Source organism: Prinia subflava, chromosome 18 (assembly GCF_021018805.1).
Source record: "Prinia subflava isolate CZ2003 ecotype Zambia chromosome 18, Cam_Psub_1.2, whole genome shotgun sequence".
In the NCBI taxonomy this organism is placed as follows: Eukaryota; Metazoa; Chordata; class Aves; order Passeriformes; family Cisticolidae; genus Prinia; species Prinia subflava.
In genome coordinates, this window is record NC_086264.1 from 10,520,680 (window position 1) to 10,540,384 (window position 19,705).

Here is a 19,705-nt window from a genome sequence, read left to right on the forward strand (position 1 = left end):
GAGGAAAACAAAACAAAACCAAACAAAAAACCTCCTGTATTTCAACCTGGACCCACTGAGTTTTCATTTCTGCCTGTCCCAAAGACAGCTGCAGGCATCCTCAGAGCCAGCCATGATCTCTGTGCCACCAAGCCTTAAAATCAGAAATTAGCCATGCTGGGTGAGTTCATGTGTGCCAGATACACTGCACAAGTATCAGGGTATCAGCAGATGAAATGCCATTCACTGGCTGGGAATGTGAAAAAAAAAAGGTGTTTTATTCAAATATTGTATTTAACATGAAATCTATCATTTCAGTAGGAGGGGAGGGGCATGGGGAAAGACATTTGGTCCAACCATAGCTTGATGTGAAGTTTGATATTTAATATAATTGCCTGCATTATTTTCCCCCTTTACAGGTATGTTTTTCTTCTTTGAATTTACAAAACTTCAAGTTGGTAGATTAAAGCAGAATTTCAGAATGTATATGAAAATGATAACATTTTTAAAATTAAATGACAAGAACAGCTTATGAAAGAGGTGAATACAAATAGACTTCAGTTGAAAATGGAGGAAAATGTCTGTCGTACTAGAAAAGAAAAGCAAACCAGTCCTGGTGGGAGCTCAAGCATATGAAAAGAGTAAAGATATGGGACCAAAATTAGTAAATAGGAAGCTTTGAGAAGCAAGGTGCTATAGGGATGGGAATGATCTATTACCACAGAGTGAAGAAGGTGCTGGAAGGTTGGAATCCACTCCTGGCACAAGGTAAGGTTTGGCTATTCCACCCTTTTTGCATGTTTCTCCATTCTCAAAATTGAATGTCATTTATTTATCCATGTTAAGAAAATTATCCAAAACCTAAACAAAATAGTAATTTTGAAAGTTACAAATCCTTTTTGCAGAGAGACACCATGAAAAGATCATAAGTATCATATTAATTAATTGTGAATGTCTACTTAATTAAGTATATTTGCTTGCTACCTGGACTCTTGTTGTACACAGTGATCTTTAGTGTGAACTGCTGCTCATACACACAGCCCAGTGAAATTTAAGGAGCACCATGTGGGTAAAACATACACTGAGAAAAGCTATAAATAGATCCAGCAAGTTCATTACATCCATGGTACACGCCTGTGTGAGTATTTTCAGCATGAGGCCTGCACTGTAAAACTAATCTCTTGTTTTCCTACAAGAAACCTTGTCATTTTAGCTAAGGACTTAACCTAAGGATCTAAACACTTCTAACAGGATTTTTAAATTTCATATCTGAGTTACCAGGGAGCACACATGTCCAGAAGGAGAAGAACACAGAGATCACTCTCTGACTCATTTCTAATCAAGCAGTTGGGACAATATGGGAATAATATTTATTTCGTTTTTGTTCTCAGAAACTTAGAAACTCTTCTCCAGATGGTATCCCTTGCTTTTAGTATTCTGCAAATCTGACAAATAGAAGGCAAATTCCTGTCCCCACTGTGTTACACCTGTGCAGATACAACCTGTGGGATTGCATTATGGATGACTCAGTGTCTATGTAAGAGCAGATCAGAACTACAAGCTGAAACCATGAACTTCAGCTACCGTGTTATTTCCACTCTCAATCACCTATCTGAACCTCTCCTTTGATTTCTCATATTTTATGTAATTGTAACATTTCTGTTAAGCATTGCTATGCAGTTGATATTTCTGTCTGAATTTTGCCTCCTACAATTAATCTGGATCAAGGAGAAGGGCAAGATGTCTTTAGGCTACAGCAGTGCCTCTACTGAGAGAGAGACAGAGATTCTCTCATTAGCAAGCACCTTGATTAGCAGAGAATTTCACTGTACTATGGCATGCTGAAGACTCACAGAGAGGTTAAACAGTTACAGATGAAAATGAAGGTGTAGTGAAAACTGAAAACAGCCCATTTGCTGTACAAAACATCATTCAGCATCCTGTAATCAGGCTCTGAAAAAGAGAGAGTGATCTGAAGTAGGCTAGAGAACCCAAATGGGATTAACATAGCAGTGGCTTTGAAAATCCCACAAGCTCTCAAAACAGATTGGCGTCACTCAAAACACAATATGCATGTCAGGATGAAGGCACTGAAATCACCATGTGCTATTCCTACACTGGTATTGCCCACACTGTGGTCTCTTCAGCTGAATGGTATTTCTAGAAAACTTAGGGAAAAAAAAGAAGAAAAAGAGATCACCAACCAGCCGTGTATTTCAAGATCTAATAACTAATCCCCTGGAACAAATGCACCCCATATTAAATGCCATCTTAACTTGGTCAGACAGAAAGCAGTTTAGAAATTAGCTCTGCTAGGCTTAATGTGGATAGACACTGTCTCTGTAACTATTTCTATGACAACTGTCCACGTTTATTTGGTCTGTAGATGGCATAAAACACAGATTCCACTCCTTCACTGGAGACTGCAAATGCTAATTTTGAGATTTTGAGCGTTCTCTTAACAACCACCACGGAAGCACTCCCCTCGTGATGAGGCTGTCATCACTGCCATTCCTTCTCAGTGTACCAGTTAGTGAAGAAAGGTGTGAAAACCATATTGCTCCTGCTCTCCAAATTTAGAGCAGGTATTTCTGCAGTGCATCCTGCCAGTACCTGCTTGAGACGCCGGAGGTTTTATCTGGACTGTGACTTTTGTCAGGCAGCTCCCTCTCCCCCTGCCCTGGGATGTGCATCGTGCACACCAAGCTTCTCAGCCCCGTCCTAACACAGCTCGAACCCCACCCAATCCCTTTCACTTCACACAAAAGCCACAAGCCTTGCAGGAACCAAATTTTAGCTCTCAGGAGATTTCAGGAAAAAAATGTTTTGAAGCCCACTGTCAGAAATGCACGTAAGACATGACCTACTGTTCTCAAGCTCTTCAAAAGGTAAGAAAATTAACTTCTACCTATACCATAAATAGAACAATGACTACATATTTTATACATTCATTTGAGACCAGGTGGACCCTTTGTTAAATGTGCTGGAGAGCTCATGCCAGTAGCATTTACAGGTTCAAGGGACTCACAGGCTGACCTGTAATTGCATGGTCATATAATTATGACCTGTAATTGCATTCTCTGCATTACAGAATTATCTTAATGAAGCATTTCATATGAAATGCTGACTGCTGATGCTTCATTGCCAGAGCTGGTGAAAGTCTGGTATTAAGTTTCTTGGTGGCTCTTCTGTACTTGACAAAGTGTTAAATATTACAAGGGCAGCAGAAGATATTATAATGAGTTCAGGTTTTTATTTTCTTGATTTAACTGTTTGGCAATGGAATCCTTAGAAAGGTTTGTCACTGACTTCAGCATGGTTAAGATTTCAGAAGTGAGGTTATAATTTAGTGGCATAGGTAAGTGCATTTCTGGAAATCATCAATCTCAGAATGCTTTTCCTAAAGGAAAGATTTGGGAGCTGGAATTTACAGGATGGTTACTGGAATCCTTTTCCTAACATGCAAAAATGTAATTAAATTAAACGGGAACTTTGGAGACCCTTAAATAGTGGCTAACCTGAAAGTTCAGAAATCAGCACCTGAGCTGGTCTGAAAGCAGCGTGCATATGCAAAGTATGGCCTGTGAAAAGTCAGCTTGGAGCCTGGTCTAATCCCAATACTCCACGTGTGAACAACTGAGATCAGAATATTGCTGCTGGAGAAGTTTGTGTTGCCTGTGAACTTCTTGTGACTTTTCCAGTAATTTCTGTGCTTCTTCAAAGCAGCCAGAAAAGTGGACCTAAAATTCACCCACCTATTTAAAACTTCATACATTCTTTCTGTTTTCATGCTACCAAGTCTGCACAGAGCAGCACCCTTCCCCAAAAAAAGGTACAATCTCGTCACTGCTAGAGCCTGGAAGTGCTTACATGGTGGGAATGTTATCCCTTTTTTCAGTGACAGGGACAATGCCATTATTAAAGATGGAAACCAAAATGAAATTGTAATTACTTTTTTCTAAGTTCATTTAATATCATGCACTTTATGAATAAAGACTTAAGGCATTCTCAGATCCTGCAACTCTTGCCAACAAGTGGAGACAACTGTTGGGTAACAGCACGAACATCAGGTTTATTTATAAATTAATGAAATCTGCTGTAACTCACTGATGGATGGATTCCAATTCTGTTTTATTAAACAGGGAGGAACAGGAGAAGGCAAAGTGGGGCCCAGGCCTGAGAAGAGCACAGCACTCACAAACAGATACTAATCACTCCACTTGCACGGCAGGCCATTCACACTGCAGATTATGGTGACATAATCTCACATCTTTGTAGTGATAAATACAGATTTCACAGACACAGCAGAGTCACCTCAGGTATTCATTAGCACTTGTGTATCCTACATTAATATTTGCCTGGTCTAGCAAGTCTTTCTGTGAAGTTAACACAGTCGTTTTTGGGCACCCATTTGTACTTAAAGGCTATTAGAAGTAATAATTGCATTATTTCCAGGCAGAGCCCTTTAACTATATATGGCAGCTAGCTTTTTAGGAATGTCTAAAAGAGGAACATCTGTTAATTTTACACTTCCCTTCTCCTTGGTTACAGTTTCCCATCATCTCAACATAACCCAAACAACTGTATAAATGGCTAAAAATTCTATCCAAAACTGATGTGCACCAGTGGGAACATTAAGGAAACCTGCCCTGAATTTCTCAAAGCAAAATGAAGCTGATAGACTGATAAGGCCACAAGGGAGGATGCAAAATTTTATCTGCTGGAACCAAAAGTGCAAAACATTACAATACTTGTTCCCAAACTGGAATGGGTGTAAGGTGAGGAGCCGCTGTATATCAGATTGGCCTTAGATATAGATGTATTTCTAAATTAGGCAACTCCCTGATTAGCAAAGAAAGGCTGTGTGGCTATTCTAAATTACATGAACTCCTCTAGCTCACCTAGCAAGTACCAATGACTGGTTAATCCACATCTCTAAGCCATCTGCAAATAACTAAACAGCTGTCCACTCTCCCCACAGCTGTGCCTGTTCCTCTGCATGCAATGGTGACAAACATCAAATAAAACACTGTGGAGAGCAGAGAGCAGCTGGCTTTGGAAGGGTTTGGGTGGCCAGCTTCTCCACAGAGGAAGGGACACAGTGCTCACCAGAAGCTGAGAGGCACCTTTGCTTCTTATTGTGATGCAGACATGGCTGAAAACCCAGAAAGCAGAAGCCAAACCGTGTGGAGAAAGGGAAAATAATCAAATCATCTCTTTTAATTGATATTTATTACGCAGCTCTTTAATGACGTATAAAGTATATGTACCTTATTTTTACAGTTTCAAACAGAAGTGCTTACTGTAAGGATGTTGAGTATTCACAGTGCTAGAGGAGGGCATAAGCTTCACCTCAGATGACCACACTAACATTCTCAGCAATGAGCTTCTGTCAGACACTTCCACATCTTTCATGGATGACATTTCCTCACAGAACCACTTGCAGTTTTCCCATTTAGTCAAGGTGCTCAACTTCTAGTCCATCCTCAGCAAGAACCAAATGTGAGCTTAACAATAACCACGTGTGCAAACATTTTCCTCAACTGGGCAATGAAGTGTTCTCCAAACTAATTCAATGTAACACAGACATCAGAAATAATTTTAAAATACCTACTACTGAGTTATATGATAGCCAAATCACTAGCTTAGTAAAGTGAGAAGTGGCTTTTAAGTGTTTGCAAGGAAGAGATTTTAGGAGCTGCTGTGTTAGACCAGGTGAGACCCCACTAAATTTGCCTCCCTGCTATCAGTACTACCAAGGAGAATATTGCTTTACATATCCAAGTAGCTCCTGCTTTGTGGGCTAATCCACAACACATTTGGCTAGTGAGAGCCAAAGACAACAGCTTTGTGATGGAAATTTGCAGAGTTGTCTTCGCATTGGCAAAAAAATATTCCTGGTTAGTGGCCAGAAAATGAAAAGACAACAGTAATCATTGTGCTAATTCAACACAGCATTGCTTAAGAACTAAGAACAGATTCTACACTTCAAATGTACACGGTACTCAACAGCAGAGACCTTCCACTAAAAATTCAGTGCTTGCTTTGTTATTTTCCGGAAGTCTAATAGCAGAAAGATGGTTACATAAATTAGTAAATGGGAATGAAGCTCTTAATTATTGCAGAAAAAAGTGATGTCATGCACATTTAGAAAGCAGGTAACATCAATTCTCTGGAACCAAAAATTTCTTTGCACTAACAACCATTAGAAGCCATAATTTTGGAAATAAGTAGTTATGCAGTCATATTTTTGTTTTAAAAACTGTCTGTGAACGCTCATAACTTGCATCTCAATAAGTTCTGGTTATTAAACTAGGATGGGAAAAAAAAGGGAGGAAAAAAGGCTCTCTGGGTATTCAACAAAGAAAAGAGAATGTTTCTAGATGGAAAAAAAATCCCAACCTCCCACTAACATTGAAAAAAGGAATTTTGCTGTGTATCTTCTTAGCAGGGGTCAGTAGGTCAGTGGAGTGAGGATGACAGGGGAGCTCCCTGAAGAATCAATGTGCCCTGGAGGATCCCAGAGGGAATATGCCCAGAGGAGGATCCCTTAGGCAGAGCTCAGGCTTCCACAGGCACTCAGGCTGCTCCGTGCCTTTCCCTGTCCAATCTGCCCCTGGATCCAGCTCTGGGAGCAATGCAACACGTCCTTCCAAACATGCACAACTGCTAAATGCAACGAGAGAAAATCAAACTGCAGCTGCCCAGGAACCTCATCACCTCAAGGGATGATCCCAGCACCTGTAAAGGCAGCAAGGAAGGGCTGGGACAAACTGCAGTGAGGCAGCAAACAGGGAAATGTCAAAGATCATGACAGTGAGTGCCAGTGAGAAATAGGGGTCAGTGCAGAACTAAAATGAGGTTTAAGATATATGGATTAGTCAAAGACATTTCACAGTCTCACATTTCACATTTCACAGAGAGGAAGAATTCCCACATGATGGGGAGACCACAGGGGTCACCATCTACTTTGATGGCTTTTATTTTCTTATCAATATGAATTCACCTCCCCAGGATTCAGGTTCATCCATGTGACCTTCATCTAATGGCTGTTTCAGCTGTTCCTCTGGCAAAGTGAATGATGGCACCACCATGTTTTGAACTATTCCATCCTCCCTGTGATAGCTTTGCTGCTCTAGGTTGTGTTCCATCACAATATTTAAATAATATCACAACAGTTAAATAAAAGGTTTAGAAGAAAAAGGCTTTTATATCTCTCATGCTGCAAGACAAGATTCAGGAAATGGTTGGTTGGTGGAGGCTTACAGACACCTCTCTGCATTTTCTAGCTTCTTCAGACACAAAAAATAAAAGTGGCTCGGACTGTTTTTATTGCAAGTGCCTTTTCTTGCAGTTTCCTTCCTATGAGCAACGGCCACAAAGAAATATCAAGCTGACATTGGTTCACCACTATCCTGCAGGGCTTTGCAGAGATCCTGTTGTGAAAAGCTGGTGCTTCACTCCACAGGGTTCATCCCTGCCCACTGAGCAGTTTTGAGTCTCCCAGTGTGGAAAAGAGCTGGGTGGCAGTGCCAGGGAAGTGCCCTAAAACCACAAGAACTACCGTGAACACCTTCTCTACCCTTCCTTGTCCAAATACCACCATAATTTCCCCAGAGAATGGGGCATTTTCACCAGGATTTGACATTTAGAGAACTATCCAGTCCCATGCAAATAACATTATGGTATGGGCAAACATTTAGGGAATTGCATCATACTACAAGCCCGAATTTATTTCACTTGCATTGACAGATGCCTTTGTCTGTGAGAGCAATCTTTACCTCACACTGAGTGTCATTCCCATGTGTATTTAGACACAGTGCTGAAATCTGCTGGTAAGGACAGCAGCAAGGGCTAAGGACCCTGCACAGCTCAGGGATATAAATATAGTGAGGGAAGACAGAAAGCTGCTGTCACACAGGCACAGGGAAGGGAAATTCAGCACTGCAAACCTGAGGTCAGTATCTTTAAATAATCCTGATGATGATCAGAGGCATGCATTGATTCCCAGAGAAAAGTGAGTTGGAAAACAGTCCAATTGTGCTCTGGAAGGGAACTAGTATCTAAAGCTGGTAGAAGCTGATTAAAATGTAATATATAATCAAAAATAGGAAAAGGAAAACCAAACTGCTTCTGAAACTGAAATTCAGAAACATAAAATATTTACTAAAATAAAATTTTATTCAAACCAGACCTGTGAGATCTTTTCCAGAGAGCAAAACTTTCCAAAACAGTTTTCTGCTGAAAATCCATTTCAGTACCTAAGAAAAACAGTCCTGATAGAAAAATTTGCCATCAGCTTTTTCTAGCATCCAGTATGGGGGAAAACTTAATCTTCTTCCATAAAATCATGAAAGAGAGGAAACCATAATTTAGTCTTTTAAGAATTCATGAAAAAGACTTGAAGGTGTTCAGCACAAAGCCCTTCTATGCCCAGCAGATGTGCTGTGCCTGTCACTCTCCTGATGAGTTCCCAGTTGCTGTGTCCCCTCCTGTGAGCCCACCCTGAGCAGCAGACAGCAGATGCTCTCTAAACCCAGAGTCAGCTGCACAGGAAAAGCCACCAAAAGAGCAAAATCCTGCTCTGCCCCCTCTTACAGTCAATGCTGATGCAAAGCAAAAGGCCTTTGGCTGCTTTTGTCAACATGGTAAGGAGTGGGCAGACAGGAAAAAAAATCAAAATAGTGGAGATGAAAACAGGTGCAGAACAGATAAAGGGAAAGGGAAGAAGGTGAGAAAAAAAAGAGTGAGAAGTCCAAGGAAAAGATTTAATGGAAGCAGGGATAATACAGAAAAAAACCCCAACAAACCAAAGGAGAGAAAAATAGGTAGAAAATAAAGAGGGTGTAGGATTGAAGGAAAGATAAGGCAAGACAAATACATCAAAGACAGCATTATAAAAAGACATATGTATTTTATTCAGACAGCTCCTCGTTTTCCAGCATGAGATGTTTTGATAAAGTGTTTAGTCAAGGTATGGATTTGATGGACAGCCAGATGGTGCTTCAAACACACGGACACGTAAACAGCAACAAGAGACCAGGCACAGGGATTATACAATCTTGAAAAAGCTGCCTCTGTCAAGGAACACGATAGCAGCAGGTAAAACTAGGAGACAATGAGCATAAAATAAAACCTTAAAAAGGCACAAGAGGGGAAGGCATACTCTGTGCAAGTACAAGAAGCAATCATGAATGTGACTGCATTATTCTAAAGACTGATTTATTTTTGAGTACAAACACAGACATGTACTGGAAATATGGCCGAAGATTTAACATTCTTTAAAAAAAGAGATTTTTGAAAGGGCAAAGGAAAAGCAGAAATAATTTCTCTCTCCTAACAGAAACTACTGAAATGGAAAAGGAAGAATAGGAACATTTTAGCTAGCATCACAGGATGTAAAACCAGAGAGATCTTTATCAGATACTGATAGAGAAACCTTGCATAATTGGAAAATGCAAGAAATCTTTTATAGTGAAACTTGTTAGACACCCAGAGCTTTGATCCTGAGGATCTGGAAATGCTCTGCTACTATGAGAATAACAATTAGGTGCAAAAGCTTCTCAAGCGCTGCACAAATCAATTTAACCAAAACAATAAAACCGTAGAGCTTACTGTGCTGGGTCTGAACCCAGGCAACCCATGACACATATTCAACTAATGCTGATACATTTTACAGCAATCTTAAGATTAGGTATGTATGTTAATTAAAGATGAAACTACCCCCTAGGCCCTGGAGTCCATTCTGAACATGGCTGTGTAATGTCAGGCACATTCTATGTAAATAATAGTGACCATGCTAAAAAAAAAAAAGAATTTTTTGACAAGGACTGCAAAATGAAACAACAAATAGAGGAACACAATTTAATGATGTATGATTTATAAAGCTGGAAGCTAGAGATGAATGTGATATATAACTCCCTTAATAATATGATACATATATTATCTGGTGAGATATTCTTACAATGACTTGCAAAAAAGAGAGATGGCTTGTAAGGAGAGACTTGAACAGCAAGGAGCAAACCAAAGAGCATGTAGGAAGGAGGAAGGCTAAGATATGGAACAAATTACAAGGAAGAATAAAATCCTATGTAATTAAGCCCATTTCAGTGACAAAGGATGATGGTTCATACACAAATATATCAGTAGTAAGGGGCTGTCTTGGCAGAAAACCATACAACAAGAACTGCTTTGTTATGGAGCACCCCACTGCTGAGGCCCTCTTTCATGACAAAGGCTCACAACACCATGGAATACAAATTTATTTTAAAAAGCTATGTCTCATTAAGAATGTAGCACAAAGGAGCACTTGCCAACCCACCCTCTTCCAGGTATCCCTGGAGGAACTGCACTCCTGGGTAGATGTAATGTTTGTTTCTATGTTTAAGAAGTATGCAAGACATACTCAGGCCAGGGCTCTATGGAGTTACATGGCTGCAATTTTTGCTTCTGGGCTTTGGGGACTAAAAAAGATAAACATTTTTTTCTTTCTAATTTTGTCTCAACCTGAAAATACCTTTCCAATTGACAGAAGGACTACCCTGTACATTAACACAGTTAAACACATAAAATTCGAGACCAAAACTCTGACAGACCCTTAGGTCTAGCAGTATAATTGAATATCACTATGATTATACTGTCAGAGGCAAATGAACAGGCACTTCACTTTATTGACATTATTTATTGGCCACTCTTGAGGGGGAAAAGAAACGAACAATTATTTTAAAAAGCTATTATCTTTAAGTAGCACAGAATAAAGTACCCTAGCTTTTCATATTTCAGTGTGGAATAGCAATAAAACAAACAGCTTAGTTTTTTCACAGTCTCCTTCATTTCTCCTCAGCTCAGTCTTCTAAGGTTTATTTAAAATAACTTATTGAAGAGACAGAAGGTAGAGAGTGTCCTTGTTAGGCCTCTCCAGTAAAACACAGCTCCATAATATTGACGTTTCATGAGCAAACAATATTTACAACCTATCTATTAGAACTGATGAAAGAAGAGGTGTTTCCCCCCATCCATTTCTGAACTAGAAACCATTGTTAACAGCAGTTGGTAAGAACCTAACTCAGTAATTTTCAGCTGGCTGTAGAGCTACTTTTATTTATACTAATGTGGCCAGTGCATCAGATAATAGATACACAGCTGGTAGATTTAATATGGTGAATTTTTAAAGTTAAGGTTTCATCTAAGAGGTTTGGACTTTCTTCTCCAGGTAACAGAAATTCTCAAGAGAATATTCTGAGATACTACATCCAAATGCACCCATGAAAAGCAGGACACGCTGAGGGGTCCCTGACCCCTGCTCATCCACATTCAGGATCTGATCAAACTGCACTGCCTGACCTGAGGCTGAACCATCCACATTTCTTTTCCAGAGAAACCAAAACACTCTGAGGAGTGAAATGAGAACACTGGTCCTGAACAAGTCTGAGATCGCATCCCACTGTGGGATAAAGACACAGCACAGTAAAGCCTGCTTGCATACAACCAGTTGCAAGATATTGCCACTTCTTTCTTGTCACAATTGCCATATAACTCCCCTAGGCTGTGACACACAATGGATACAGGTGGCCTTTAACCCTATCCTTTCACTGCTGTGCCTTTGTGGAAGTTATGTGAATTTAATATTACTGCAAGGTATAGTATTGCTAATTAACATCCTCCTACACTTTGTACCTCTTGCCTCAGAACCACTCTCCTCACACAGACTGCATTTGTTCCTGAAGCACCCCGAAATCCCTTCCTTTGCAAGATGCTGAGCAAAAAGCACCGTGATGGTGGTGGATGGTAACACTGCAGGAAGCAGCCCTGCATTAGGGAGGTGGCAGATTACATGGACTACTCAATCTTTTCCATATCTGATTTCTATGAGTCAATGATTGTATTGTTCACCCCCTTCTGCACCAAAGGAGTCATCAAGTGACTGTTACTCAAATGTAGCTGAAAGGGCAGAAGTGGGGCTTGTCTCGAAATGAATGCTGTTTCTGTGCAGGTTAGCTGTGCACAAATTATTGGGAAGTGGAGAACTTGTTGGGCTATCCCTTCATAAAGACCCAACTCTTCATCAGCCTGGCTCGTGGTGTGCTCGCTTGAAACTCACTCATCTCACATGACAAAGCACCATGAGCTCCACCAAACAAACGCTGCACAATAATGGGTCCTTTGACATGAGACAAGTAGAAAGTGTCCTCCTCTCTCACCAGGAAAAGACTCTTAAGAGTGCTAACACTGAACTCGTTAGTTTTCTCTCTCTTTTTGCTGAAAACATTCCTGTCCTCTATGACATGAAGGGAGGTAGCACAGAAATGTATCTGCATCAATTAGTGAGCTACACCAAGCCACAGGCTGCCACAATATTCTAATAACCCAAGCTAAGACACACCATTATAAAGACAAAATGTCAATGGGACTAGGACAAACCACTTTTTGCTTTCTCAAAATGAAGCCATTCTCCTAAGGATTATATACCAAAAGGAGGTGCTCCAGGTCACAGTTCGTGTGGATGTGGATACAGTTTTGTTCCTGAGGATGATTTTCTTCTTGCTGTGTCACCTGCTACTGCAGAGGTCTGAAGACAGCACTTGTATGAATGTCACTGCATACAAATGCTGCAGATAACCAAAGCACAAATCTAACGCTTTTGCAATCAGTAAGCCTGGAGGATCAATGAAATCGTCAATGAATCAATACTTCAGCACTTGGTAGGGAAAGCTGTAGCTTATTGATCCAAAGCTCAGCGGACTCAGTGTCCTTCCAGTGTCTTTCTTCCCACTGACTGCAGTGGCTCTGAAGGACACACACGGCCCAGGCAGGACTCAACAAGGGAAGAAGTCTCTCAATGACAAAACTCAGGGCCCCAGCTGAAGTGGCTGTCCCAAGCAGCATCAGGGACCAGCATTATTTTATTGTTCTAGTCCTTGAAGGTCAGATTAATTCCTTTCAACTCAGTTTGACCTGAACTAGTCACCTAACAGCACCAAGTTAGCACCCAGCACAGCTGAACACACAGGCAGTAAAGCAGCGGGACAGCCTGGAGACCCTGAATTGTGATAAACACAGCAAACTAGATTTAGTTCTAGTTTGGATTTAGATTTAGTTCAAACACTGCAGAAAGCCAGGCCTACATGATGGATCCAGGAGCTCTTCTGAGTTCTCAAGGATGGCAGGACATCCCAGCAATGCCTCAATGGGGTTCAGAGATGCATTAATCTCCATCTCCCTCCCCCACTGAGTGAGTTTCTATCAGGAATCAATCTTGGGTGACTGGGAAAGAAAAACATGATGGCAGACTCTGGAAGGATGAAATCTCCAGCCCTCTGTTAATTCACACTTATCCATATGTAAATTCAGTGTGAATGCTCTCAGCACATTTTCCTCATTAGAATTCCACGAAAGTTTAGGGAAACAATTGTTTCAATAAGGAAGCAAATGTAGCTACAGTACTGAATTAAGTCTGTAAAGAGGGAAATCTTCAACTTTGCTGTTTAATTTGCACATCAGTACAAATCTACAGGGCAGCCCAAAGCCCAAGCTATTACCAACACATCTTAAAATATGTAAAAGGCAAGACTAGTCATTGATCAAGGAACAAAAATCTGAGTACAAAGGAAGAGGCTGTTACTGAGCTGAATGCTCCCAGGTTGAGTCTGGCCCCCTTCACAGCACATGTGGTGGGACACTTCTGAATTTGCTGTCACAGGTGAGGCACGTGGCTTAAAGTTTGTGGTGGGATGCACTGGAAAAGCAGAACATGGAGAATGCAAAACTGCCTGACTAACACATGTTCCTGGTGCAAAAGACGCAGGATGCAATTTACTTCACATATTAACAACATCTGTTCTGTGAGATAATCTGATGCATCCTAGAATTCCAACTGAATCTTAGAAGTATGTAGAATATTACAGATTTGGGTTTTACCCACATATGAATCGTGTACAGTCACGGTTAACATTCCTCCCTTGCCCCAAGCACCTGAGAGGTTCCCCAGTTAGAAATGGCCCGTGTAGGTCCCCTCAAAAATGAACTGCAGAGAAGGAATTTCTCACCTCGGATCACCTTCTGGAAGCTCTCTCACTGCTCCTATTCAGAGCTCAGAGAAAAAGACAGGATACCATTGTAGCACTACCTGTGCTACAACAGGTAGTAAGACTACTGCAAATTAATACTAAGTTATTCAATGTACACAGTGGCTGGGGCCTTTTCAAACCTAGATAATGGCTAATTTGGTCTGAGTAAGAAAAAACTTCAATGAGAAACCCCAGTCAACCCCATGGATTGTTCTGGAGAAAAAAAGAACATCCTCTATATGATTAGAGTACTTTTCTGCTAGGAAAGTTTGTCTAGGAGAAATGCAAAGCACCTGAAATAAAAAATCTAGATGCTTCTTTTCCTTCTCTGGTTGGAGTCTACTTGGTCAAAAAGCAAATAAAGTCATACTCACTGCTCCTATGCCATCCTTCAAGCCAATAAAAACAAAATGCCAATTAGCACAGGCTGTAGCAGATGATCTACAAGCTAAGGACATCCTAGCAGGAGAATCCCAGAGCTCCCCATTCCCTGTCCATGCAGATGTCATAACTCTACCTCATCCTTCTGGGAGTGCAAGCAGTGACCTCAGTGCAAGCTCCCTGAAAGCAAAGCCTTTCCACAGGGTGACGGAACTGGTTCAGATTGCACACTTTGTGCTGTGTGCTCTATAAATAAATCCTAGAGAGTCGTATTTTAGGATTTCCACAACAAGCTTTGATATAATGCTACCCTGCTTTCCATTTGGGGGTGGTGGGAGGGAGGCCTATGAACCCTCCTTTGACTTCACACACAGTATCTTGCTACAGCTGCCTATAGATTTCAAAATCAGCAGGCACCACATGAGCAAAGGGTCATTGGCATGCACTCTAGCAGAAAACAGGAAATATAATTAAACATAGAGCCATGAGGTAAGTTCTTTGGCAAGGGAAAGGGTGCCTTGGGAAGAAAGTGGCAAGGGCAAAGCACTATGAAATGGCAAAGGAACGTGGTTAAGGCAGGGAATAGAAACGAAGGAACAAGGGTGAAAGGAGCAGAAAAGGCAGCACAAAGAGGTAAAGTGACAGTAACAGAAAAGGCAAAGCATACAGAAGAGAAGAATGTAAGGGAAAAAACTCTTAGGAGTAGTATTACTCTTAGGAGTAAAAGTTATTTAGTAAGGGCAGAAGCCACATAGTTATGCAACAGGATACTGTTTCTGCATAGGAAGAGTTTGTTTAAGCTTCTATGAAACCTCACAAAAATCTGTGGGAGGAAAATAGAAAATAAAAAGGGAGTAACATCATATTTCTTTTAAATTGCTTTTTAGGTCATATTTCACCCTTCCCTCTCAACCACCAAGTATTTTCCAGGATGGAATTTTCTTCTTCCCACTCCAGGATTTCGCGTGGGCAGAACACTGCAGATGCTGCTGAACTCAGAAACCAAGAAACTGATTCATTTTTCCCTTGAATCTTGTGCTATCATTTAGACTGGGAACAAGCAAATGTCAAAGCTGGAAACTTGCAGCCACAATTTTACACAGCCTGACCATTCACTTTGTCCCAGAGTAACAGCGGTACCAGAGGGAGAGTAAAGTTCTGAATCCCTGCTAGATTGTTAAATATAATATATAATATAATAATTATTTCTTTTTCTGTTCCATCAGACTTGTGCTCTAAAACTCCTCAGTTTTGACCATGTGCAGAGGATAGGCTTTCTCTAAGGTAAGCCCAACAACCATTATTCAACTTGGCTGAACAAAAATCCTTAGAACGAAGACAACTTCATCAAATCAATGAGCAAAGTCCTTCAGTCTCACTGATCACGTTCACAAGTCCAGATTAATTTCTGAAAGTTTCCTTTCATTTCAGCCTCTGGTGCTGTACAAACCCACTGCTGGGTACCAATTCAGTACTCAGAAAGGATTCTCACAACAAATCCCATGCAATCATATGACATAAAAGAAGCTGCTCCCAGGATAATTAATACTATGTTCATATTTTTTAAATCTGAGGCCACTTTCGGTTAGAAAGTTTCCTTCCCCACTTCATCTTAGACTTTAAACCAAACCAAAGCTCTAACATTTTAAAAGGTTAGACACATTTTTTACTCCCACCATTTCTTAATAAAACACCATTTGTGTGGGAAAACAGCTTAGTGCATACTTCAAAAACAGGCAAACCATTAATTAATCCAACATGTTGGCAGTTATAGAGAGACTTACTAGAGAAGAACAAACTATGCTTCATCTTAAGTTTTAAAACAGCCTGAGCTTTACTTTGAGGGTGCCTAAGTATGCCAAGCTCCTACTGCTTTATACTTCTTAGTATATAATCTGTGATACTTAAAGTAGCAAGAAGTATAATCTGAACAGCTGCTAAACCATGGGCAGGTTATAAAACATAGTTTCAGGAAGCTCAAGAGGTTATGAGTTGCTTGTCTCACAAAACCAAAGGAAAACACTAAAAAAGCCCCATCTCCCACCAACCCTACCAAAGAAACACTAATTTTTCCAAGACAAATGGTTAATCTCTGAAACAGGCTGGACACAAGAGGTTCCAAAATCGCTGCTTTTGCATCAGCAGTACTTTAGCACTATGGTTAGGCAACAAATTGTTTCTCAGCACATCCAAGCTAGCTAGTTTACTGTGGAAATTTAACATGTCATTAGAATAACATCCTGTTTTGCAGCATTTCTGTGTTTCTGTTTACCCCAACTCCACTAAGATTCAGCTGGCATGAAACAGCTGGGCACGATTAGTTACTGGATGGAAACCAAAGTGGGATTTCACAATAGGTGGCATTTTATCTCCATGGCATAGGCAGCTGGTATAAAAGACAAGTGACCCCTGGCAGAAAACGTTGTCCCTAAATATAAATCTGGTGAACTGTTTTTAAGACATTATTTCAGATCAAGCGCTGGTGTAGGAACAAGGGGGGATTTTGTTGAGGGCATAAGCCAGGGTTTAGGCTATTTTGAATGACCGGATTTTGACTGCGTTCTAGTTGATGAGCACATGTTGGGACCCGACCTCCCATGTGCTGACACTGTAAGCACAAACTCTACCAGAACATTCACCTGGGAGAGTGAAACCCTCCCCTCATCCCAGTCCTGGACAACATATCTCACGTTCTCACCGAATCAGATACTCGACACTCCTACTCGATCTCGCAGCGTTTACACTATCGCGGCCAGGACTGTGGACACCGTGTTCTCCACTTTATTGCACCTCCTGATAAGCCTGCAGCACAACACTGCAACTTCTCCTCTTCCGAAGCTCTCGATCGCGCTCCACCCCACACCGCACCTGCCACAGGACCCTCAGGACCCTCAGAAACACCGGTGCCCCACCAGTGGGATCAGCGTCCCACTCCTCTGACCAGACCCAAACTTTACACGTCCCAAACTTTTCATCCCCGGAGCACCGGCGGGCACCGCTATGGATTTGCCAGCAGCACATCCATCCTTGGCCATGGTAGCATGGAGGGGAGCTCCATGGCCCCCACGATGGGCACCCACCACCCAGCGACGCCCGCAGCCCATCCCGCTCCCTGTCAGGAGGTGCGAGGACACCTTCCCGCAGTATCTCCCACCCCGAGGATGCGGGACGGCAGGGCGGGCTGGAAAAGGAGCTCCATCCCTCTGCCCCCTCAGCACACCCCTGGGTGGCGTGGCTCACCTGCGTGGGGCATGGTGATGGTCTCGTTGGCGTTGCTGGAGCCCATGTTATAGATGACGACGGCGGAGGCGTTCTGGGCGGCGGCGTGGCGGATCTTGTCCTTGTAGGTGCAGTTTCCCCGCGGGATCAGGGCCACCCAGCTCTTGCCCGGCGCCGGGGCGTTGAAGCGGGTGCCGGGGTCGCAGGCGTAGATGTCGGCGGGCGAGGCGGAGACCACCTGCCCGCGGGCGTCCTGTTTGGGCGACTGCTCGCCGTAGCGCCCGCACTCGCTCTTCTCGCTGCGGAGCTCGGCGCTGCCGGCCGCCGGGTCGGCGTAGGTGATGTTGACGAAGGCCGTGTACCACTCCTCCTTCTCGGCCACGGTGAAGTCCAGGCACAGCAGATGCACGAAACAAAAGGACAGCAGCCATGTTGAGAGCGCCAGGCTGCGGCACGCTTGGATCACAGACATTGCCATCTTCATCTGCCGGCCCCCCCGCCCTCCCGCCGCCGGTCCGTGTGTGCGTGCGCGCCCCGAGCCGCCGCTCCGAGCGGGGCGGCGCTGCTCCCGCCGGCGCCGTGCGGGGCCAGCCAGCGAGCGGGGGAGGGGGCCCTCCCCTCCGCAGCCGCTGCCTAATTCATGTCGGGGCCGTTTGATTTCCTCGGGCTGGCCCCGTCTCCGCCTTCCCCCCTCCCTCCTGCCCCTTCCTCCCCTCCCTCGCCCTGCCCGCACAGCTGCCTCCCCCGCCGCTGGCAGCGCGGCCGGGGAAGCGCGGAGGGGGCGGCGCGGGGGGAGCTCCAGACGCGCACACGGCGGCGCAGCTCCCGCGGCGGGCTCGGCCGCGGCCCCACGGGCGCGCTGCCGGCTGAGGGGGTTCCCGGTGGAGGGGATCCTGGCAGACAGGCTCCTGGCGGGTTGGGTTCCGGGCAGAGGGGCTGCGCTGCCCGGCCCCGCGGAAGGGTTCCTGGCGGAAGGGCTCCTGGCAGAGGGGTTTTCCTGGCTGGTTGGGTGCCCGGCTGAGGGGTTTTCCTGGCGGGCTGGGTTCCCGGCTGAGGGGCTGCGCTGCTCGGCCCCGCGGAGGGGCTCCTGGCGGAAGGGTCCCTGGCCGGCTGGGTTCCTGGCAGAGGAGTTTTCCTGGCGGGCTGGGTTCTCAGCTGAGGGGTAGCTCTGCCCGGCCCCGCCGAGGGGCTCCCGGCGGGCTGGGTTCCCGGCTGAAGGGCTCCCGGCCGAGGGGGAAGCGGCGGGAGCGGCGCGGCGGCGCCACCCGGCGGGAGCGGGGCCCGGGGCCGCCTGTGCGGGGATCCGGCATCGCCCGGGAGCGCAGCCCGGCACCCCCGAGCCCCGCTCCAACTTCAGTTTTGCTCTGCTTTTCCCACTTTTCCCGACTGCTGCAGGAGATGCTAAGAAATTTTCCAAATTACAGTGTAACCATGGCGCTCAGCTCAGAGGGGTGGTCGCTTGTACAGAGGTTTTCAAACACACACCGAATACATTTCTGTCGGTTCTTTCCGGTATGGGAAGGACAAGCCCTTTACTAAAATCAGGTGTGACCGACAGGAGCACAGAAAGCCTCAAAGAATGATGCAGCTGCTCTCTAGAGGCAGCTGAACGATGTGTTTAATTTTGGCTCGGTGAAAGCCCAGACTTGGGGATTTTTAGTGTATCAAACACCCCAAAAGAATTTTGGCCGTGACTGACACCTTTCAAAAGGATCAAAACACAGCTGGACTCTGTCTATATTAGTGCAAATGTCTATGTCTGTCTATATTAGTGCAAATGATGGTCAAAATTGCACTTTCCTATCATTATGTTCAGTAATAAAAGAATGTCTCACAAGATTTATATTTATAAATCTGCTGCTGGAAATACCATTCCCTTTCATTCAGTGAGTGCCTAAATATCTCACTCGTGTCAATATTTGCCTCTTTCCAGATTATGTTCATAGCTGCCCATGATCCAAGCAAACAGGCCTTAACCATGTTTTACACACACACATGCTGCTTCGAAAAAGTTAATTCCCTAAAGCTGAAAAAAGTGCATTTGGGAGAAAAAGGTGAAT

At 43.5% G+C, this 19,705-nt stretch overlaps 1 protein-coding gene across 1 annotated transcript in view; it reads right to left on the reverse strand.

Moving 5' to 3' along the window:
• The window catches only part of RNF150 (ring finger protein 150), an 88,367-nt gene extending 69,289 nt beyond the window's left edge, over window positions 1–19,078 (reverse strand). Inside the window, exon 1 of the mRNA XM_063414946.1 lies at window positions 17,667–19,078. Within this exon, the coding sequence (XP_063271016.1) occupies window positions 17,667–18,129 (463 nt within the window). The 5' untranslated portion in view covers window positions 18,130–19,078. The remainder of the gene's footprint in view (window positions 1–17,666) is intronic.
• Window positions 19,079–19,705: the final 627 nt, after the last annotated feature.